This window comes from Trichoderma ghanense, assembly GCF_004382785.1.
Source record: "Trichoderma ghanense strain CCMA-1212 chromosome Unknown scaffold_4, whole genome shotgun sequence".
Lineage (NCBI taxonomy): Eukaryota > Fungi > Ascomycota > Sordariomycetes > Hypocreales > Hypocreaceae > Trichoderma > Trichoderma ghanense.
Genome location: NW_027395667.1, coordinates 1,250,131 through 1,272,306, shown reverse-complemented (window position 1 = coordinate 1,272,306; position 22,176 = coordinate 1,250,131). Strand labels below are relative to the sequence as shown.

The 22,176-nt window shown below is 54.5% G+C and overlaps 7 protein-coding genes across 7 annotated transcripts; 4 read left to right on the top strand and 3 right to left on the bottom strand.

Moving 5' to 3' along the window:
• Nucleotides 1–2,168: 2,168 nt before the first annotated feature.
• CCMA1212_004587 (Pro-apoptotic serine protease NMA111) lies at nucleotides 2,169–5,506 on the top strand (the record flags this gene model as incomplete). Its single annotated transcript, XM_073701885.1, has 4 exons — nucleotides 2,169–2,530; nucleotides 2,651–2,847; nucleotides 2,926–5,223; nucleotides 5,298–5,506. The coding sequence occupies 4 exons, from the start codon at nucleotides 2,169–2,171 to the stop codon at nucleotides 5,504–5,506; spliced, it is 3,066 nt and encodes a 1,021-aa protein (XP_073559840.1).
• Nucleotides 5,507–6,916: 1,410 nt separating this feature from the next.
• Nucleotides 6,917–7,968, top strand: CCMA1212_004586 (IST1-like protein; the record flags this gene model as incomplete). The annotated part of the gene is made up of 2 exons (XM_073701884.1): nucleotides 6,917–6,943; nucleotides 7,066–7,968. The coding sequence occupies 2 exons, from the start codon at nucleotides 6,917–6,919 to the stop codon at nucleotides 7,966–7,968; spliced, it is 930 nt and encodes a 309-aa protein (XP_073559453.1).
• A 1,077-nt stretch (nucleotides 7,969–9,045) lies between these two features.
• Nucleotides 9,046–11,228, top strand: CCMA1212_004585 (uncharacterized protein; the record flags this gene model as incomplete). The annotated part of the gene is made up of 2 exons (XM_073701883.1): nucleotides 9,046–10,630; nucleotides 10,749–11,228. Exons 1-2 carry the CDS (start codon nucleotides 9,107–9,109, stop codon nucleotides 11,226–11,228), a joined length of 2,004 nt encoding a protein of 667 aa, XP_073559549.1. The 5' UTR covers nucleotides 9,046–9,106.
• Nucleotides 11,229–12,054: 826 nt separating this feature from the next.
• Nucleotides 12,055–12,607, bottom strand: CCMA1212_004584 (AP-2 complex subunit sigma; the record flags this gene model as incomplete). Its single annotated transcript, XM_073701882.1, has 2 exons — nucleotides 12,055–12,454; nucleotides 12,576–12,607. The coding sequence occupies 2 exons, from the start codon at nucleotides 12,605–12,607 to the stop codon at nucleotides 12,055–12,057; spliced, it is 432 nt and encodes a 143-aa protein (XP_073559550.1).
• A 1,288-nt stretch (nucleotides 12,608–13,895) lies between these two features.
• Nucleotides 13,896–17,644, top strand: CCMA1212_004583 (uncharacterized protein; the record flags this gene model as incomplete). Its single annotated transcript, XM_073701881.1, has 2 exons — nucleotides 13,896–16,350; nucleotides 16,398–17,644. 2 exons carry the CDS (start codon nucleotides 13,896–13,898, stop codon nucleotides 17,642–17,644), a joined length of 3,702 nt encoding a protein of 1,233 aa, XP_073559563.1.
• Nucleotides 17,645–17,941: 297 nt separating this feature from the next.
• Nucleotides 17,942–19,654, bottom strand: CCMA1212_004582 (SAGA complex subunit spt3; the record flags this gene model as incomplete). The annotated part of the gene is made up of 3 exons (XM_073701880.1): nucleotides 17,942–18,772; nucleotides 18,849–18,938; nucleotides 19,601–19,654. The coding sequence occupies 3 exons, from the start codon at nucleotides 19,652–19,654 to the stop codon at nucleotides 17,942–17,944; spliced, it is 975 nt and encodes a 324-aa protein (XP_073559481.1).
• A 1,010-nt stretch (nucleotides 19,655–20,664) lies between these two features.
• On the bottom strand, nucleotides 20,665–21,912 carry CCMA1212_004581 (Leucine carboxyl methyltransferase 1; the record flags this gene model as incomplete). Its single annotated transcript, XM_073701879.1, has 2 exons — nucleotides 20,665–21,485; nucleotides 21,648–21,912. The coding sequence occupies 2 exons, from the start codon at nucleotides 21,910–21,912 to the stop codon at nucleotides 20,665–20,667; spliced, it is 1,086 nt and encodes a 361-aa protein (XP_073559841.1).
• Nucleotides 21,913–22,176: the final 264 nt, after the last annotated feature.

Sequence of the window (22,176 nt, the reverse complement as noted above, 5' to 3'; positions counted from 1 at the left end):
GAACTTGGTGATTGTCTCGCTCTTGAACCCTCTAGTAGTCAAGATGCATCAGGGGACTGATAAAGGGCAGTATGGCACAGAAACATGTAAGCTACGGATGACTGAGATTGATACGATGAAGGAGCTTGGTGGATTACGAAACATCTGCATGACAGTTGCCATGTAGTACTTCGTACGCAGCAATACTTGAAATATTGTCTTTGCCCATATACATGTCTGATATTCTTCGGGATGAGTGAGGCACAATCACACGGTCACGTCGACGAAGATACTAGTAGTGAATGTAACGCTGCGGGTGTCCATGTAACTGCATGTACAGTAATAGTCAAGTGTATGCATGTAGGTGAGCGATCTCCCACTTTTTCCCGCAGATCAGCTGGCCGGATTCTGCTTGACGAACTACCATCCGAGAACCTGCCGATTACGTGCATACGAGGATTATCCTAGAGGAGGGCACCGGGCCGTGATTTAGTAGCGGCATATGTAGTATGTAGCAAGTAGTTTTTGCCCCCCTTGGGCGATATGCAGGCTTGGTGTTGTGACCCGTTTGCAAGGGGCGGCCAGGGCGGAGAAGCTGCGGCTTCGGTGTGTGCGAGTGTGAAGTGTGTATGAGGGAGGAAGAGGGTGTTGGATGGTAGTTTGGGGAGAGATGGAGTGACGATGTGTGGTGTCCTGATGTGGTGATCCATGGGTTCTTTTGTCCTCTTTCGAGATGGAGTGTGATTCGAGTACGAAAGACGTACTTTTGTCTGTTTCATCTGTATCGCCCAGTGATGAAGGAGACCAGGGACCAAGAAGGTGAGAAGGCGAGCAATGACGACGAAGGCAGGGGTGATGGCCGGACATTCGTGGTGGTTCATGTGGTGACGGTGGGCGAAGGGCTTGTTTGGATGGAGATGGAGCTTGTGGGAGCAGGGAGGCAAGAAAAGATGGTGTGAATGAATGGAGGTTGCGAGTCTTGATCACTTGTACCTGTCTTGGTTGAAGACAGGATCAACAGAAGGGGGAAGAAAGGGGGGTTGGTTTGCCGTTCACGTTGATGGAAGCTGTGTGGACGGCTTACCCTGGACTTGGATTTCTCAAGCCTGGGCATCATTTTACTTCAGCTTGCACTGCGTACCTAATTTTGAGTGTAGATTAGTCTACATGCTGCTCTCAAGCCTCGGCCACCTCTACCTTGGTCGCGTCTAGTCCGTACAATCTAGAGTGCAGTTACAGGGACAGGCCAGGACGAGGAACCAGGGGCAAGATGCCCACTACCAGATAGTCTATGGCACGTCTGCGTCAGAATGGATCGTGCTGGCCGCTCTAGCGGCTTCTTGACCAGGCGGCTATTCACACGATAGGCTGGCCAGAATCCGAGCGGCCCGCCTTGTGGTTAATCTGGTCGGGCCTGGTGTGTGTGTGTGTGTGTGTACCTACCTTGAGAGACTCTCGCGGGTCCTGGCCCGGCGTTGTTAGTGCAGTACTTCCAAACCCCTACTAGTACCGCCCACGTACTGCGTACCCGCAGAAGCCTGCCTGCTGATCCACCTTTTTTTTTTCTCCACGACTCCAAAAAGGCTGCATTAACGAGTTTTGCCCAGGACGAACCGGCATCACATGGGCTGCCTGCTCTGCTGCCAATTGCTGCGTCCACCACCATCTTTTCCTCTTGCCTCGCTGCCTCTCCTCGCGCTTCCTCTCCGACATCACGCGCTCCATTGCCTCTGCCCGCGTCGTTGATGCGCTGCGACCCTACGCGACACGCCCGCGAGCCCTGCGAGAACAAGCGCCGCCGCCAGTCGCTTCCACCCCGCGGTCGAGCGCCAGCACCACCACAAGCACCAGCACAAGCACTAGCCGTCAATGCGCGATAGGCGCTGCTTGCTGCCTTGATCACAGAAGAACTTGTATATAAAGCGAGGCGCGTGCCGACCTGGGGAACCTTGCTTCATCCCATCCCTTTTGTCGGCTTCTTCTTGCGTCTAACCGCCGAAACGCGGTTTGCCCCGAACAGCGGAGCCAGAAAAAGGGCGACGATCAAGAGGCTGAGAAAGGCCCTGCATACCCATCGACAAGGGAGGAGTACTCTTTCAACGACTGCACGGCAAACCCCGTCTGAGCATCAGGGGTGAAGCACCAGACACGACGAAGAAGAACGACAGGCGGCCATCGAAGCAAACACGATGAACAGGACAACGACTTCGGCGGGGGGCAAGAGGAAAGCTCACGAGTCGCCCCAGACGACGCCCCCGGCCAAGCGACCAGTCAACGGCAGCAGCAGCAAGCCCGACGTCGACGTTGAAATGGCCGTCCCCGACATCGCCATCGACGAAGTGAGCTACGACGGGGAATCCGATGCCGCCAGCGACATCCATCCCCACGCCCACTACATCGGCACTCCCGGCAGCCTCGGTGAGTGGCAGGACACCATCCAAAAGGTGGTCCGCAACGTCGTCGCGATCCGATTCTGCCAGACGTGCGCCTTCGATACGGACCCTGCCTTGACGAGCGAGGCCACCGGCTTTGTCGTCGACTCGGATAGAGGGTATGTGCTCTGGCGTGCTGCTTAGGTGCCTTTGTGTTTGCCCACCCAACCCCTGATTATGCCAGTCATCTCCCCTCTGAAATGCACCTCGCTGACGTTCTTCTCGCGTCCGCTGTCTAGTTACATCTTGACGAACCGTCACGTTGTCGGATCTGGTCCCTTTTGGGGACATTGCGTATTCGACAACCACGAGGAGGTCGACTGCTACCCCGTCTATCGCGACCCCGTTCACGACTTTGGCATTCTCCGATACGACCCCAAGGCGATCAAGTACATGCATGTGGATGGCCTCACCCTGAGCCCGGACCTGGCAAAAGGTGCGTTGAGAGTCCAGCGGGAAATGGAGAGGATACAGGGACCAAGGACACGCGTTTGCTGACATGTTGGAACTGTAGTGGGTACCGAGATTCGTGTCGTCGGAAACGACGCTGGCGAAAAGCTGAGTATCCTCTCGGGTGTCATCAGTCGCCTGGACCGAAACGCGCCCGAGTATGGCGATGGGTACAGCGACTTCAACACGTGCTACTACCAGGCCAACGCTGCTGCCAGCGGTGGAAGTTCCGGCAGTCCTGTCGTGAACAAGGATGGCTGCGCCGTTGCGCTCCAGGCCGGCGGCCGCTCTGACGGTGCCTCGACCGATTACTTCCTACCCCTGGATCGGCCCCTGCGCGCCCTTCAGTGCATCCAGCAGGGAAAGCCCGTCGTCCGCGGCGATGTTCAGTGCCAGTTCCTCCTCAAGCCCTTTGACGAGTGCCGCAGGCTGGGGCTCAGCCCGAAGTGGGAGTCCGCGATGAGAAAGGCTTTCCCCGAGGAGACCAACATGCTGGTGGCCGAGATCGTCTTGCCTTCTGGACCCTCCGACGGTAAGATCGAGGAGGGCGATGTGCTCATCAAGGTGAACGGTGAGCTCATCACGCAATTCATCCGCCTCGACGACATCCTTGATTCAAACGTGGGCAACACCATCAAGTTCCACCTGCAGCGCGGAGGCCAGGACGTCGAGGTCGACATCGAGGTCGGCGATCTCCATAAGATTACGCCGGACCGGTTCGTGACCGTTGCCGGAGCAAGCTTCCACAACATCTCGTACCAGCAGGCCCGGCTCTACGGCGTGGCCGTCAAGGGAGTCTACATCTGCGAGGCTGCGGGATCTTTCCGGTTTGACAACACCGACAATGGGTTCATCGTGCAGTCTGTGGACCAGAAGAAGGTGCCCGACCTGGACACGTTCATCGAAGTGCTCAAGCAGATTCCCGACAAGGCACGGGTGGTGGTCACCTACAAGCACTTGCGCGACCTGCACACGCTCATCACGACCGTCATCTACATCGACAGACACTGGTCGGCCAAGATGAAGCTGGCCGTCCGCAACGATGTCACTGGCCTGTGGGACTTTTCCGACCTTGGTGACCCCCTGCCGCCGGTGCCCCCTGTTCGACGGTCTGCCGCCTTCATTGAGCTGGACCACATGCCGCACCCCGGCATCGCAGCCCTGATCCGCAGCTTCGTGCACATCAACTGCACTCTGCCCGTCAAGCTTGACGGCTTCCCGAAGAATCGACGATGGGGGATGGGCCTCGTCATCGATGCCGACAAGGGCCTGGTGCTCATTTCTCGCGCCGTCGTGCCATACGACTTATGCGACATCACCGTTACCATTGCCGACTCCGTCATCGTCGAGGGCAAAGTCGTCTTCCTGCACCCGCTGCAAAACTACACCATCATCAAGTACGATCCCGCGCTGGTGGACGCACCCGTCCTCAGTGCCCGGCTTAGCGATCAGCATCTCACTCAGGGCGCCAAGACGTACTTTTTGGGCTACAACAGGATCGGAAGAGTCGTGCATGGGTCGACCAACGTGACAGAGATCACCGCGGTTGCCATCCCCGCCAACTCGGGGGCGCCACGATACCGCGCCGTCAACGTAGATGCCATTACGATTGACAGCAACCTCGGGGCCTCGTGTGGCAGTGGCGTGCTCGTCGCGGAGGACGGGACCGTGCAGGCTCTTTGGCTGCAATATCTCGGAGAGCGTAATCCAAGCACCCAGAGGGACGAGGAATACCACTTGGGATTGGGCACGCCGACTCTGCTACCCGTCATCTCGGCCATTCAGCAAGGAGAGACGCCGAAGCTGCATATGCTCTCGGTAGAGTTCCGATCCATCCACATGTCGCAGGCGCGCGTGATGGGCGTCTCGGACGAGTGGATCACCAAGGTTACACAGGCCAACCGATCTCACCACCAGCTGTTCATGGTGAGCAAGCGGACATTCGAGCGGGTGGACCAGCCGGTCTCGCTGCTCGAGGGCGACGTGGTGCTGACGCTCAACGGCAAAATCTGCACCACCATTTCCGACTTTGACGTGATGTACTCGAACGAGGTGCTGGACGCCGTCATCGTGCGCAACTGCGAGGAGCTGCATCTCCAGCTGCCGACCGTCCCGGCCGACGACATGGAGACGCACCACGCTGTGTCGTTTTGCGGAGCCATCTTCCACCGCCCGCACCTGGCCGTGCGCCAGCAGATCAGCAAGCTTCATAGCGAAGTCTATGTCTCGAGCAGGATTCGCGGCTCGCCGGCGTACCAGTACGGCGTTGCCCCGACCAACTTCATCACCCACGTCAACGGCGAGCCGACGCCAGATCTGGATACATTCATTGCGGCGACGCGGAAAATACCCGACAACACCTGTACGTTTTCCCCTCCCCCTCTCAGCCCACGTTGCCATTGCTGTAAGAGACCTTTGAGCTGACCTTTTACACAGATTTCCGCCTCAAGGCAGTCACCTTTGACTCGGTGCCCTGGGTGATCACAATGAAGAAGAACGATCATTACTTCCCCACCATGGAATGGATCAAGGACAGCAACGAGCCCTGCGGTTGGCGGCGCGTCACGTACGAGGGTAACCAGGTCTTCGAAGGAGAAGCGACCGACGGAATCCCACCGGTTGCAGGCAACTCCGAGATGGACTAGGATCGCACTTTGCTGACTGGTTGTTGAGCGGTTGATGCCAGCCGTTGGAACAAGGGCACGCAATGACGACGGATTGTAAAACAATATTCACACACTCGCACAAACTACAGAAAACTCACACACATGGATGGACAAACGGAACAACTAGGGGCGTTCAACGGCTATGAAGGATTTCACATGGGAGTTTTCTCGAGCTGTTTTCATCATCATCTGCTCTTCCTTACTTGTTTCTTTCTATCTGCTTCTTCTTTCTCTTTTCCTTTTCTCTTCATAATTACAATGGACGGAATCCGTGGCGAGCCCAAGACGGAGGATGGGACGGTTAGGTATATGGTGGAATGAAATGCCCCTTGACACTCGGCAGTCGACAGAACAGCAGCAGCGCCGCCCTCGGCAACTCGACGGCGTGAAATGGCCAACTGCATACTACTTAATTATTGGATCGTCGGCGGAGACGTTAGGGAGAGGGAATGCCGTCGGGCTCCCCTCATGTTGACACACAAGGCAGCCAGCCGGAAAGATTTAAACAGTACTATGTGACATGTACAGAAGCTGTTTGGTATCCGTAAGATATCATCGCCAATGCCAGTATGAGGTAGATAGTAAGTAGCTGTCTTTTGCTCTGCCGGCAACTACTTCGTACTTTGGTGCAGAATCAAGCCTAAACTGAAATGGCATCTCCCTACGTAAGAGAGGCAACGCGATTGATGAGAGACATGCACTGTATCAGCCAGCCGGCAGCATCTGAGACGCACCAGATGCAGCCCCAGATGCAGTGTGCCGGCTACTCCTATCACGGGTCAACACGTACGAAGCAAGAGGCTGCGTGCTGCGAGCTGCGATGCAGAGGATGGATGATGTATGATGCACGTTCCTGAGAGGATTTATTGAATTACCTTGCGTTAGGTATGGAGAGCGTGCAGGTGGTGAAAAAGTTGGTGTGAGTGTCTTGGTACGCAAGACATGATTTACACCAGGAAGAACAAAATGAATGTTGATGTTGTTGAGTTGTCGTCTGAATGTCTCGGTACCTCAGCTGATGCTATCGATTGCCGTCCTGATGCTGAAGCTGAGGCCCCGCATCAACCAAAAGTGGATCCGACAGGCGCTAAAGCCCCCTGAGGCTTAGCAGGACCCGGAAGGAGCAACGTACCTGTACCTTGAATTGGCAGCGGGCCGTCAGTGACGTTTTGTCTCGGAGACGCTTCAACCTTGAAAGCTTCCGGTTGCGTGTCTGCCTACGACTTCCATCGTACCTCGACCGTAGGCATCTACGGTTCTAAATTGCTGCCTCATAACCGCCTCTGCATAAGTCATTGGATTACGACCATATACCCTGTCGTCCTTCTTTTCTCCGCCACCAACCTACTCTCTCTCTCTACCGATACCGACAGCACCTGAACCCTTGCGATGCCCCCCGCCGCAGCTACCTGGCTGGTAAGTCAACGTTCATTTCACTCTCTCTGCATCTGACGGTGAACCCCGCCAGCTTCGGTGACGCAACCCCGCGAGACGCTGAGCTGAGCCGAGCTGACGTGAAGACATCGTAACGGCGACAGACCAAGCTCAAGGTCCAGCTGAAGCTCGCCATCGCGCGCCTGCGCATGGTGCAGCAGCGGGATGAGCAGCTGGGCAAGACGCAGCGCCGGGCCATGGCGCAGCTCCTCGAGGCCGGCAAGATCGACTCGGCCACGATCCGCGTCGAGAACATCATCCGCGCCGACATCACGAGCGAGCTCCACGAGCTGCTGGAGCTGTACTGCGAGCTGCTGCTCGCGCGGGCCGGGCTGATGGAGGGCCCCGTGTGCGACCCGGGGCTGGAGGAGGCCATCAAGAGCATCCTGTACGCGGCGCCCAAGACGGAGATTAAGGAGCTCATGACGGTGCGGACGCTGCTGGCGGAAAAGTACGGCAAGGAGTTTGTGCTGGCGGCCATGGAGAATGCGGACGGCAAGGTGAACGAGAAGGTGGTCAAGAAGCTGAGCGTGGAGGCGCCGCGGAAGGAGCTGGTGCAGGGGTATCTGGAGGAGATTGCCAAGGCGTACGGCGTGGACTGGCCCAAGAGGGAGAGGATGGTATCTTCGCCGCCACCCCCAGATTTGATAGATGGCGACGAGTTTGGAAACCAGGATGACGGCGATTCATCGGGAGGACAGGCACAGAAGAACGCCCCCGACAGACCGTTGACGGCGGCAGAGAGGAAGCTTTCGCTTGGGGAGGAGCAATTGGACCGGGCCACGCCGCCGAGCGCGAGGCTGGGCGAGCCCAAGAGCCCGCTGATGGTGACACCGCCGCGGATGACGACGGACAATGTCCACCCCAAGGTGATGATGGGATCTGTGGAGCTGAAGAGCAAGAAGGAGGAAGCGGAAGAAACAAGGAAGAAGAAGGCGGAGCCAGAAGGATCAATACCGGATATTGGGGACCTGGAAAGGAGGTTTGCGGCGTTGAAGAAGAGGTGAGGGACGAACGAGGAGAGGACATGTGGTCCGTGGCGTGATGGTGATGATGATGATGATGATGGCTTCAAGCATGGAAGTCGAGAGCTGTGGCGATCGTTGAACGTATTAGCCAGAAGCCGAGCGAAGTTGCATTCAAGGGCACATTGTTATGCTTGTGCGCGCGTGTGGTTGCATGCTCTCATGCCGCGAACCGAGCCTCTTACTGCCACCTCCACGGCTTGCCGTACCTTTTAACACAGCTTCCGAGTTACATCTTGTATTACATACCTACCCTCACCTTACCTCAAACCATGGCACCTCATGCCGTGCTGTCATCGTCCAGCTATTCCTCATTGGTGGGCTAATTGCAGCCTGCCTCTGTCCGGCAGCCCGTCTCAACTCGAGCACAGAAAAAGAGTCACCGCGTGCCAGCGGGCGTCCGGCCGATTTTCCTGCATTGAGTTTGCTACCTACCTACCTTACCTAGTCCATGTGTATGTGCGTGTGTGTGTCTGTGTGTGTGTGTATGTGCGTGCCAAATTCTCCTCCTTAATCAATCACAATACCTTACTATGCCGGGCCACTGCTTGTTCGTGCCCGTCCTGCTGCTGCTCCGGCCGCAAATCCGACCAGTCACGAGGACTGGCTGTTGTTACACGGCATATTTGCCCTCTTTGGCCGGGCATGTTCCTAGTAGGTAGGTAGGTATTTAAGGTGCTGGCCATTGTTGTGCGTGCTCCCGTCCGGCTCCTTTTCCCTCTTTCCCTTTTCCTTCGTCTCCGTCTATCTCCTTTTGTTGTTGGCTTCTCCCGGTGTCCTTTGTGTCGGTCTGTGTGTTTTATCTTTCTGAACAAGCAGATTAATGTTTGCTGATCTAGGCTGGTGTTTTGCTTTGCTTCTCCTTCAATCGGTGATGCATTGATTCACTGCTTAAACTTTTGCCTCTTGGTCTCAAGTACTTCCAGCTTGCTCCCAACGTTGCTGGAGCGGTACTTGCCCATCAACCCAGTCTGTCAGCGGTTCATCTGCCTACTACTAAGGTACTACGATATCCATCTGCCGGTCTGCCAGCTGGCTGCTTCCGCCCTCCCCTGACAGAAAATTCACCACATCAGCTGCAAGTTTGGCTCCTGCCAGCTGCCAGCTGCCAGCCGTCGGCATGTCCCCTCACGTGCTTGTGCGAGCAGATAAGGACAAGGAGCAGGAGCAAGAGACCCTTCCTGCCCCCCTCCTCTTCTTCTTCTTCTGCTTCGCCTTCTTCACCTTTGTCTCACGCCTCGCCGACTCCCTCGAGGTCTACAGACGGAGTATCGTCAAGTTTCTTCTGCTCCCCCTCGGGACTCTGCCGGACGAGCACGACGGACCCGGAGATGACGAGCAGTTTTATCGTCGTCCCGCAGAGCAAGACATTGATTACGTCCTCCCCGTTGACCAGTTCTACTACGCTTCCTACGGTGGTTACGATCCCTTCGCCGACATGTCTGCGTCCAAATTCGCCATGGACAGTGACAAACGCGTCCTCTACCACGCCCAGGTCACCCTGGGATGCAACGGCCTACGAGACCTCTTCAGTCTAGGCTTCATGCGCCAGGACACGATAGAGAGGAGAATCAACGCCGCAGGCAAGAAGATTATCCTGAACAGCATCGTCTCTCTCAGTGCCGTCTGGCTTCGCGAGAAGATCGGCCGTGCCTATTCTTCCGCGACTATGGCGCTGCCCTCGCTCAAGGACCTCTGTCTCTTCCTCGACAGCAAAGGCTGCTCGCGAGACATGTGCTGCCAGATCTTCTGGGAGGCCTTCCAGAAGGTTGATCCAAGCCACGCCAACAAGGTTGCGCTGCGAGTCGGCGACATTAAATTGACCAGTTTCCGTGCTGTCGTCGACCATGTGTACGATCATTGGTACCAGTGGCTCTTGGAGGCTGCAGGCCCAAAGCAAGCTCCTGGCGAGAACGTTGCTGTCACTGGAGCATCGGGTCATTTCTCTGCCGCGAAGGACATCCAGCAAAAGGCCAAGGATGGCAAGCTGCCCTATCCTGCCTACAACCACGACCTTGTCCGGCTGTCCACGAACGAGTATAACCTTCGCCTCCAGGCGGGCCTCGAGCAGCTACACAAGGACCAGGAACCGCCCCCCAGCCATCGCAATGGTGATGTCTCGTATGGAAACAGAGCACCCATTGGACACTGCCCCCCCTATGATCTCGGACGCGCTAGCTCTTGGGGCTCTCAACCAGACCAGTCTGAAACATGCGTCACTCGACTCCAGGACTGCGTGTGCAGAACGTGCCACGTCAAAGGTTGGCTTTCTCATATACCCAAGGTGGGAGCTGATGACCATGACTCAAACGCCAGTACCTTAGGTCGCCCTGAAAGCAGGAATGGAAATAAGGACATGAACGCGCAGCGAGCGGACTTGATGGCCAAGATTGACCGGCTTGCCAAGCGTCACCGCGATCCTTTCTTCACCGAAACCGACTCTGAGGACGAGAGAACACAGGACCCGAAGCCCCTCGTATTTGGACCTAAACAACCGCAAGTGTCACATCCAGCAGGAAAGAAGGGGAAGGATGCCAATCCACGTCTAATCATCTTCTCTAGCAGCTCTAGTGATGATGAGATGGAAGCTGCTCATCATAACAATGAGTCCGGCCATCTTCTTGAGGACGGCCCTGCATTGGGAGTGGCAAGTCACGTCGAGTGTCGTCTGTCAGCTTAGGAAGATGTAAGTCCTCATGCCACCGCCCTTCGACTTCCGCCAAGTGAGAGACATGCTAACGACTGTGACTATTTGCACATAGGAACATGACGGCAATATGGAAAAAACGACTCGGGGTGCGGAGAGTGCATCTTCATGTGAACTGATCTGTTTTGATAACGATGGCACTGGGGTGGGCGAAGTTGATCATTTCTTGGCAGACGTTGGAGTTTCTTCCGAAGGAGGAGAGCAGAGTTCGGTTGCAGCACCGCAAGTCGAAGACAAAATCCACGACGGAGAAAGGCAGGACAAGGAGCCCGCCATGGAAGTCTCTCTGCTCGACGGCTCTCCGCAGAAGGGCGACGTACAAAGCCTTCCTTCAGGGCTCACGGCGGACATTCGGATTGGCTGCATCAAGCCGATGCGCAGGGATCCCCCATACAGCCCTTTTGTCCACAAATTGTTCAAGGACCGAGACAACGTTTGGGTTCAGCAAGTAAAGCGTCCCACTGCTCTTGATATGTGGGATGCCTCTGAAAGCTCAGACACGAAAGACGGAGATCAGCCTTCGTCTGCGTCGTGACTACGCGCAGTGATTCTCTCTTGCCAAAGTCGTGGGCGGCAGACTGCTATTCACGATGGTGTTGACGATGACGACATTTCTTGTTTTCCTTGGGTCGACCGACTTGGCCCATGGTTCGCTTTCTTGATTGATGGAAGTGGAGGACATTGATTTCGCAGGAGTCGCTTGATCTCGAAGAAGGTAGTCTCGGATTGCGGGAAAGAAAAGTTAGACCTGGATACAGATCTGCGGAGCTGAATAAAAATGCAGTCTACTAGGTACACGAGGATGTGACTCTCTGTCATGACGATGTGTGCGTTGATTAGTTGGTGTGGTGTTGTAGGGGCCACCGGGGCATTATTGAGGGTGGGATTTAGGAATGATGGAGGAGATTGATACAAGGCGCGTACAAACAAGATATTGAGAAAGTAAATGGTATTCGCATCATGGTATTAATATGTCTTCCCAGCGCTCCAATGCGCAGTTTCCAAGACGCCCAGAACGCCATTGCTATATGCACCCTTTTCAACAAATGCTGGTAACGCAGAAGCGTTCGCTGTAGGATGGCGATATGACGGTAAGAGAACAAAAGGTCAATCCCAATCAAATGCCCCCTTTGAGAACTCCAACCTGAGAAAGCGAAATATACATGCGATGTAAATCGGCACTCGCTGCGTCCCCCCCTTGAGCTAATTCTTCGCGAGAATACCAAGGGCGATGCAAATGCGACGCCGAGGAACCAACAGAGCAGGGGAAAAAGAAAAAAAAAAGAAAAAAAAAAAAAAAAAAAAAAAAAAAAAAAAAAAAAAAAAAAAAGACGCGTCTTCCGTTTCCGCCATGCTCCGAACTACTCCAGCTTATCCAAGTGCTCCAACCGCGTCAAGACGACCTGCTTGCTCGTCTCCTCGATCTCGCCGGCGAGGAAGACCTCGTCGAGGATGGCGTAGACCTTGTAAAAGTTGAAGACGAGGTCGAGCTCGCAGACGTTGCCGAAGAAGGCGTCGAGGACCTCGACGAAGAAGTGGATGGCCTCGAGGAAGGCGAGCTCGTTGTCGTTTGTGTCGACGCAGGCGCAGAAGAAGAGGCCCGCGTAGCGGCGGTAGACGATCTTGTTGTTGCGGAACTCGACGAAGTTGGACTGGTACTTTTGGTCGCGGGGGGCGACGAGGCGGTGGACCTCGCCCTTGAGCTTGATCTTTTCGTCGTCGCTGTAGGGGGCGTACCATTTCGCGAGGCGGGTTTTGCCCCTAAAATGTACGGGTGAGCTTTCTTGCTGTCTTTGGTGGTTTTGCGGTCGCGAGTGGATTTTGCGCGTTTGCGCTGGAGAGTCTGGGGGACGGGAAAGGGGTTGGGGGGGGAGAGACTCACTGTCTGTTTTGAATGAGGATAAAGGAGAGCATGATTGCGACTGGGGAAGCGGGTGCGAGTGCGATTGTTGTTGCGGGTTCTGTCTGGGGAGGAAGTTGGTTGCGGATTAAGGGTCAAGCTGGTGATGAATAATTGGGGCTTGGGTTGGCGTTGTTGGTTGGAGGTTTCAAGGTCGTCGGGTCGGGTGCTTCCAGGGCAGTTTAGGTACATGTAGAGCGTTACAGCGTCCGTTTATTAGCTGAATCGCGGGGTCGGAGCGCACGGATGGCGATGGACGGACGGAGCCGAACAAGGTTGGGGGACTTGAGGACTGGCGGAGGATGATGACGATGTTGATATTTGGGTTGTATTGCATTCCTGACCTTCTGACGTCTAGCGACGGAGAAGAGAAGCTTATTGTTCCTCAAAGAAGCGCTGTTTGGGCCAGTGCGGTCTTGATACCAGCTTCAAAAGTTGCTGCTGATACCTTGCTCAAAGAGATAATGTTTGTGGTTGACTCAGCAGAGAAGAGCAGATGTAACATGAATCACCTTGTAGGGGCTATGGTGATAAATTTGGGTATATGAAAAGCATCTCTGTCTGTCTGCGTGATGGAGCGACCAGTAAGCCAGATGCTGTCCGCCTCATAAGGCAGTCATTGAAGCATGATGATGGATCCAATTACATGGAGGTACATGTTATTGGCACCAATCCATGTCCTCGCACGGTTCAACACCAGACGAGCTGCTGCGCTGCTTCTAGCGCCCTTATAGCGCCCTTGTAGCGCTTCGACCCCACTGTATTCAACTTCAAGCCTCAAAATCAAGCGGGCTGCGACCTGATCCGATCCGGCCTTCTACCTCTTTCCTTGCTTGCCTCACGAGACCAGCTACTACCGTCCTTCCCTGGAAGGGCAAAGGAGCACGACCTTGTATCGATTGTCGATCTGCCTAGACTTCAACTTCCCCTCCTTCAAACCCCATCAGTTGAGTTGGTCTTCTGTTGCCCTCATGACTATCACTGTTCGGCACCTTCTTCTCTCTCCGCCTTTCTCCCGTCTCACCTCCTCTTCCTGACTCAACAGCTTGAACCCCAATTGAAAGCTTCAGACAATTGCGGGAGAAGATAGGCTGATCGATATTCGGCCCTTGCATCCTCCTACGGCATTGTCAGATAAAGAGGCTCTCACATCTCGTCGACTTCCCGAGACACTTCCGGTCGTCTCTCCGATTTGCTCCGGGTGTGTTCTTGTCGAGAGGCGCGCAACAACAGCTCGATATAGTCCAGCACCGTTCAACCAAGGATAATGTGGTTACGGAAGCCTCTCTACTCGTCACGGCAATGGCAAAGCTTCTACGCAGGCTCGTCACCTCGGTTTGGGGCGATTGCGGCCCCAAGACCCTTTGGCAGCGCATCCTCAAGGACTTCATAGCCTGTGTTATTGCAACCATCATTGCCATCCTCCCCCAGATCCGGAGCTGGTCATCCTACCTGGCGCCAATGGTGGTTGCCTTTTCACACCCAGGACAACGAATGGGCGTTGTCATTGAGAACGTCATCATGATCATCTTCGGCTCGGGCATAGGCTTATCGTGGAATATCCTGGGCTTATACCTGGGGAGCTTGGTCTATGACACCAACAAAGCTGGTGCCTTTACGATTCGTGCTTTCTTCTATCTGGCATGCATTTTACTTCATGGATATATCAGGTCTTCCAGCCCTCGCTTGTTTCTGTTTGTCTTGGCCCTGATTCTGCCCGCCGTCACCGTGCTCAATGTTCCAACCGAGGCCACGCCCACCTTGTACACGACAATCTATGTGCCAATTCTCATTGGCGTCGGCGTCATCCTCTTCGTCAACGTCAGCATATTCCGAGAGTTTTCGGGCAGCTACCTGGGCACTTCTACCATCAGTGCTCTATCAGAAATGGTCGACACACTTGAACGAGCCACCCACTGGTTTGTCACCCCCGGAGGCGATCGTGTCGAGTCCCACAACATTGGGAGCCTCCAGAGTAACACCGTATCCGAATGCCAGGGCACCAAACAACAGAAGCCCCGAATTACGCGCTGTCAGCAGCTTATCATCCATTACTGGAGCAACCTACGCGCTGTCCTTCCAAACCCCTTTCCATCAGCCAAATCCAGCGCCAGAGCAGCCAAGCCGCCGCTGCATGCGACTACACTTGCGTTTTTGACGGAGAGGAAGCCCCCTATCCGGACCAAACTCGCGGCTTGCAAAAAGGCTCAGAATGAGGTCAACTTTGAGGTTTCCATCTCGCCCCTTGCCCCGGCTGACATGAAACCCATCAGCGTTGACCTCATGAGCCGTCTGTCGCAGAGCGTCATAACACTGATTGGTGCTTGTGAGAACAAATTCATCGTTCTTGATGAAGATGACGTGGAAGACAGCGGCCTAGCAACGGAGGAGGAGGATGATATCTGGCAATCGCCCAAGTGTCTGAATACTCTGGATATTGCCACGCCATCCTCCAGTGCCCCAGAAGCGAACATCAATCTCAATCTCAGTTCTGGGACGGCTTCTAGATCTCGAGCAAGAAACTCTGTTGCCCACTCCAGCAAGGTCGACTATATCAAGCTGAACAGGCAGATTCGGCTGAGCAGTGCCAGGCTCCTAGAGTCAATCGTCATGCGAATAAGAGCTCCTGTACAAGAATTCCAAATCGCTACAAACGAAGCAGTGCTTGTGCTCATATCTTGTTTGGCATATTGCTACGATGTTCCTACTCTCCCTTCTGGCGCCCGTACACCTCGAGGCATTCGATTGGAGGAGATTGACCTACGGATTGACATATTCACCGATGCGTTGGCAGTGTTTGATGAACGATGCACTGAGCAACTCAAGCTGATTGCCATGCAGGAGACGGGCCAGTCGCTCGACTTCATGCCGCGTATGGAATCTTTTCTCATCTCGTCGTTCCTTTTAGCCTTTCGCCAGTCTTCGACACACATCCTCAAGATGCTTCGTCATGCTCGCCAATTGGTAGAACAGAGACAGCGTCGCCATGATAGAACACGCATCTGGATGCCTCAATATTCGAGTCTTCGCTGGTGGCTACGTACCACTGGCGAGCTTGATTCAATGGTCCTCCCTGAAGGCGCAAGGAAAGCGGCTCGCCGTGGAGATTTGGCAGGGGACAACCCGCCGAACACCGGATCGAAAGATCCCGCCGGCGGTCTTGATAGCGAGAAGCAGCCGAGAGGGAGAGCTTCTGATGAAGAAGCAGGCTCTCTATCCGTCCCTCAAGCCGAGAGGGTGTCGAGAAACAGAAATGCAAATCGCCGAAAGAAAGAGGAGGAAAAAGAGAAGCGCCCACAGTTCAGACGAAATGGCGGAATGGCAGATTACCCTGACACTTGGATTTCAAAGCTTCGAGGAAAGCTGGCAGATGTCCTCGAATGGGCTCAAGACTCTGACGATCTTTTCTACGCCCTGAAGCTGTCCTCTGCCGTTTTCCTTGTTAGCTGGCCAGCGTTCGTACCGTCTTGGAACGCATGGTATGCGAGTGTCCACGGCAGCTGGGCACCACTCCAGTTGATATTTATCTTTGAGGTGGCCATCGGCACGTCCGTGGTCTCCTTTATTATTCGACTTGTCGGGCTAGTCCTTGGCTGCACAGCTGGCTATGTCTCCTTCGTCATTGCAGGGGGGAGCAGGGCTATCATCGTCGTGGTTCTCGCCTTTACACTGTTACCTGCTGCATATTTTCACGTTGCAACGAAGTATGTCAAGGCTGGTGCGGCAGCGATTATATCGATGAATGTCGTTGCCATAGGTACACTTAGCCCTCCCTTCTGTCCTCAATTTTTATGACAAGACCAGAAATATCTGACCAGGTGCAAATAGCCTCTGAAAATGTCAACACGGAACGGCCACAACAGGTTTACTACCAGCGACTCGTAGCCTTCCTGGCCGGAGGCATTACCGCGGCATTCGTGGAAATTGCGGTTTACCCTGTGCGTGCAAGAGATCGGTTGGTGGAATCCTTATCTGCCTGTGTGCAGCACATCCAGAGCATGCAGGGCGCCATGGCCGTGGGTGTGGATGGACCCGAAGTTCTCGATGTGCGCTCTCCAAGGCTGCATCGCAGTTTCGATCGATGGCGGGATAAAGCCCAAGCCTCACTTGCAGCAGCCGAGACCTTTCTACCGTTTTGTTCGTCTGAGCCGCGGCTGAAAGGCAGCTTTAAGAAGCTCGCGCCTATATATGCCGAGATTGTGTACGTGCTTCATCAAATCATCGATCGGATGGACAACGTCGTGCAACTCCGGAGGGCTTATGGCTCCTCCGTTCTAGAAACCCTCAACCCGCAAGCTTACATGTACCGGCGGAGCATGGTGGCCAGTTGCGCCCTCATGTTGTTCTCCGTCAACGAGGCCTTGACAACCTGGCTCCCACTCCCGCAGTTCATTCCCTCGGCTCGTGTAGCGCATCTTCGGCTCATCCATCGGGTTCGAGAGATTATCACGTCGCAAGCTTCAGGCTCGGCTCCTGTAACGCCTACGGTGAGCCATGCCAGTCATTACAGCAGCACGAGCGAGTATGAAGACCATGAGAAGATTGCTCGTTTAATTACCAAACATAATTTCCTCTCTTGGAATGCCAGCGCTGCTGGCCATATGGAGATCATTGAGTACCTCGAAGAGCTGGTCGAGCTGGTCAAGATGCTCGTGGGCGTCAATGCATTCCGTTCTGGAATGCTGGAGAAGCCCAATTACACGCGCTATGTGCAGATGAAAGATCCTCAACAAGAGTCCTTGACCACAGCCTACTCAAACGCATCTGGCAGCTCATCGACAGCGCACCAAAGCAGCGTTGCTATACAAGAAGAGCCGGAAGAGATGCAAGATTCTGCTCTGGACCGACTCGGTTCGACCGCCATTCACCCAGAGCTTTCATATCAGAGATCACGGAGGTACACGGACCCTCGGCCCAGCCGCAGAAAACCGAGTATATACGAGGCCGAGGCGGAGGAAATGCCCATCAGCTTGCAGAGGGTTAACTCTCGACTTTGGCAAGGCAATGCAGCTGCTAGAAGGGGATCGCAGACAGTTTCCAACATGCGATGATTGCTTACTAATGGAAGTCCCGGGCATCTACACATGGAAGGTCAAGGGGGACGTGATTCTGACAGTCACAAGTACCTCGAAATTCGGACCTCAATGGTGACACAACTTGGAAAACGTGAAAGCAGGTAGGATTAATCAGGCTCTGCTGGTCCAGTATAGACGACGGGAGCAGCACCATGCGAGCCATAAAAAAAATAACAAAAAACAACAAATCTCTATGGAAAGAGGAAAAGAAGCATGAAACGAAATTACTAGAGGAGAAAAAGGTTGAAATGTAACCTGGAAGAGAAGACAAGTTCAGATGATGTTCAGAGATGTATGCTGCGCCAGCCTTGTCCCGTTGAGCATAGCGCGCGTCTTCTTGGGCCTCTGCTGGAACCGTCGAAAAGCCTCCTGGACGTGTCGCGGCTCAATTGGCGAACGACCCTCGCTGGGCGGGTCAAAGAGGCCCTGCTGGTGTTTGCGCTTCTTGCTGGTCCCAGAGTCGCCCGTGGAGGCACCCGTCTGGGCGCGCCAGATGTCCTCCTGCTCCTTGACCTTGAGGGCGACCTCCGTCAGCGTCTGGACCATCTCGAAGGTGAGGAAGCCGAGAATATCGACAATATCGTCCGACGGCTTGCTGTCCGTAACAACTCCGAAACCAGCCCACTCGCGAAAGCGCTTGCCCTTGCGCCAGGTGAAGGACGCTTGACGGTATTCCGACCAGGTCACATACTCCTCCCTGGTCATGGCCTTTGTGCGCTCGTCGGCCTTGCGCAGACGCTGGAGCGTGATGTAGTTCATCTCCTCCTCTTCTTCGTCCTCCTCGTCGTCGCGCTCGGGGACCTCGACGGAGTAAAAGGACGAGGGGTCCCAGGGGAGGCCGACCTTGGCCTTTTTGTTCTTCTTGGCGGCTTCATCTACGGGGCCCCCTGGCACGACACCGCCGACAGCGTCATCGCCGGCAGCAATGTCTGCGTCGGCGCCCTTGTCATCCGAGTCCTTGACGTTTTTTCGAACGTCCTTCCAGGAGAGGAATGTGCGGAGGCGAGAGACTTTGGCGTGATCATGGCGGATCTGGAAGATGAGGTCGTTTGTGCTGATGGATTTTGAACCGCGCCGGGCGGCAAGTTCAGTGCAGTTGCGCAGCTATTGGAGGGATAAAATGTCAGTGAGCTATCTCACTCGAATGACCACTGAACAACGTATAGGGAGGGGAGCTTACCAGTTCAATGACCTGCTGCCGGACGATATCCTCGATGATACCGGTGGTTTCGACGGACGGCTCAGCAGTCTCGCCAGAGACGTACATCATCTGTCGGAAAGAGTCAATGGTTATGGCGCGTCGGGAAAGGCGAGACATGTATCCGGCTTTCATTCGATATCTTTGGCCATTCAGGTAGATGTGTTGTTCCGGGTTCACGACTGGGGAAGGGCAAGGCGAGCGCCCTGAGGGGGACGAAGGGAGTGAAGAGTAGGTGAAGGCCATGGTATGTAGAATGAGAGAAGAATATCAACAAAGTTGTGTGAAGTTTCACGGCCAAATCTCAGTTTGGTTGAATGCCTTGCCACTTGGCAGCTGTGCGATGAAGCTGGGGGCTGGCATTGCCAGGTGTTGGCGGGGGACTCTCCATGAGGATCGTGATGTAAGCGCTGGATCTGAGGCTTGCAGTGGATATGAGAGAGCCGATATATGAACTGCGTATTGTTTCTTAGAAGAAAAGAGAACATAGAGCGTCCCTTTCTTGGGGGGTGCTCAAAACTCGAGACCATCCATCAGGCTCACTGAGCTGTAGACTCATGAAAAAAAGAATGAGTAGCTCATGAGGAGGTGTGACAAAGATGACACGGGGAAGTGTAAGGTAGTGCATTGTAAGTCCTCATCCTGAACAGTTCATCAAACCTGTCCTCAGACTTCTGAGAACCCATCGCTCCTGGGAACAAAGCGGCCAAGGTAGAATGAAAATGGTATCTCACCTGGCTAATCTCCTGCCGATATTTATACGTCTTGACGGTACTTGACTCGGCCATCTTTGCGGCGCCTGATGTCTCCCGCCCAAGTGATAAAAAAAAAAAAAAAATCCTCCTCTTTTCTCAATAATCGGCGCTTTGAGAGCCTGGCCGTCACAGCGCGCGTCCAACCGCCTTTGTCTCCCTTTGATTGCGACAAGCCCCAGCCGTGTAGGCTCCGAGAAACCCCCCTTCAAAGCGCTCCCAAGGATGCCGTGTATCGTGTAGCCAGAGGCGTTTGAGTATGCAAAAGTACGGATATTCGAAGGAGTAGCTCGTAGTATATCGGCGATCTCGCAGCGTAAGGCGATACAGAAGCCAAGGGATCTCCAAAAAGGACACCGAAAACCGTCCGCTTACAAGGGGGTTCCCTTCTTTGACTCCTCGGGACTCCCAATAAAGAGACGCATACAAGAGAAGCGGAGAAGCAATATTCACTGAAGCAATGATTCGAGCAATAAATTATTTCCAAAAAAAAAAAAAAAAGAAGAAGCAAGAAGAGAGATGAGCGAGCTGGAAGAAAGGATGAAGGATGACGATGAGTGTGTTTTTTTTAACCGAGGAGGAGACAAAAGTTGGTGAGGCTTGAACGCGACACAGAAGTCGGATGTCGTTAGCAACAAAGTATGCTAAGCGCACCCCCTAAGGGAGCGCTGTTGGTACGCTAGATGCACGCCTTGCTTATCTGCAATCACGTGAGCGTTCTACAAAGGTGCAAGACAGACTTGAGTGAGTGACATGTGTCTCACTGTTTGAGGGTCCAATGTTGGTTCGCATCGCATCCCAACTTGGTTACAAGCAAAACGTCACGATCTTTAGCTAATGCAGATCTGCTTTCACTGACGTTGGCGGTGGAAAACGGAGGCTCTGATTGTATGCATGCAAACAATGTGGCTGCAGGCGGTACTAAAAAGCAAACATGGGTCAGGCTCCGGCATCCAGTCATGAGTGGAAGACGACGGTCCCTGACATATGCACAAGTGATTTCAATCGCAACAGCCTTGTTCGTTCTTGTGTTGCTTACAGGTGGTTTATCCAAGGCCCCTCCATCCCTCAAATCCGTCTCCCCTGAAGCTCCAGACAACAACGTAGTGTCCAGCAAGCAGCTGCCACTCCTCAACCTCGTCCAGTCCTTCAAGCCTGTCAACCCTTTCTTTCTCTTCCTCGTTGACCCATTTGCTCCACAAGCGCTCAATAGTCAGCTGGCGGGTGGTCTCATAGCCTAACCGCTTCAGCCGAGCTGCTTCATCTCCTTCGTCTCTGCGTCGGTCGAGGCTGGGCATATGAATGTTCCTTGCCGCCAGGTTCGATATCATTGTCTCACTGAAAGGATCCCCCAGATGGATCGGCTCGTAGATGACGGCAGCAATGTTGGGTATTCGGGAAGAGAAATACGCGAGCACACCATCAGACTCTTCTTGGGAGAGGTAGCAGAGGCAGCACTCTGATAAAACGAGGGTAGGAACGTCGGTGCGAAGGCCAAGTAGATTTTCCGTGCTCGTGGGCGACAAGCGGCGAATATCTAACCCATGGCAGAAGTACTGACCATTGGGTGGCTGGCCCGACCAGTCCACACCGCTGTCTCCTACTGAGCGGTTTGTCAAGATGCTGCCCAAGGGCGGCACTGCTTCAACCGTCTGGAGTTTCTTGGCGCTTGTTACCGGGAAGTCAATCTCATGGTAGATGAGCTGAGGATGGCCCTGTTGGCTAAAGAGCCGAAAGGGCCGAGTGTCGGTGCCGGCACCCAGAGACACGATCTGCTTCGTGACTCCTTCTCTTTGACCTTCGCCCTGAGCTCCCTCAAGGAACGAGTGCACCAGGGTATCTATGGCTGTTGTGCGCGTGTATGTTCCTGCAGTAGATGTGAGCCGCTGAGCCGCCATATCATCTTTCCAAACAGAGGCTGAGAAGAGGAGAAAGAGAGCCAGGAGCCTAACCACCTGTTGCCCCAAGAAATCCAGGAGTAATGAGTGGTGGTAGGTACTAGGAAGCCTCCGTTCAGTGAGACACGGACCTCGGTTGATGATGGGAAACCGTCTTGCTGGCGGACCACCGAGAGCGGATACAAAATACCGCGCATACGGATCGCTCAGATAGCCCAAGTCAACGGCGCTCAGCCTGGATACGGCGGCATCGGTATCCGTTCCCTGGATGATGGAATCGTGAGAAGCAGCGGCTTTGGAACCGGGCTCAGAGCCTCCGCGTCCCCGGCCTCGGCCTCGGCCCCGACCGCCTCTGCCCCGGAGAGAGAGAAGATTGGGGATGGACGGCGCTGACATTGCTTGGATCGGGGCTTTACCTCATTTCGAGGTGCTTTGAAAGGTTGAAGTCTGATGAGGATGCGATATCAACAAAAGAAATCAAACGTCTGGATATAAAGCGATGATTAAACGGGCAGGTCAAGGGCACAAGTATCCCGTCAGTCTGAATTCCGTGCAAGGTACAGACCGTTCCAAAGAGTCGGCGAATGACGCCCCACCTTCCGCTATTTCAAGAAGCCGCGGGGCATCTGGGCAGCGCCTGCCGCGTGCTTGACTTTCGGG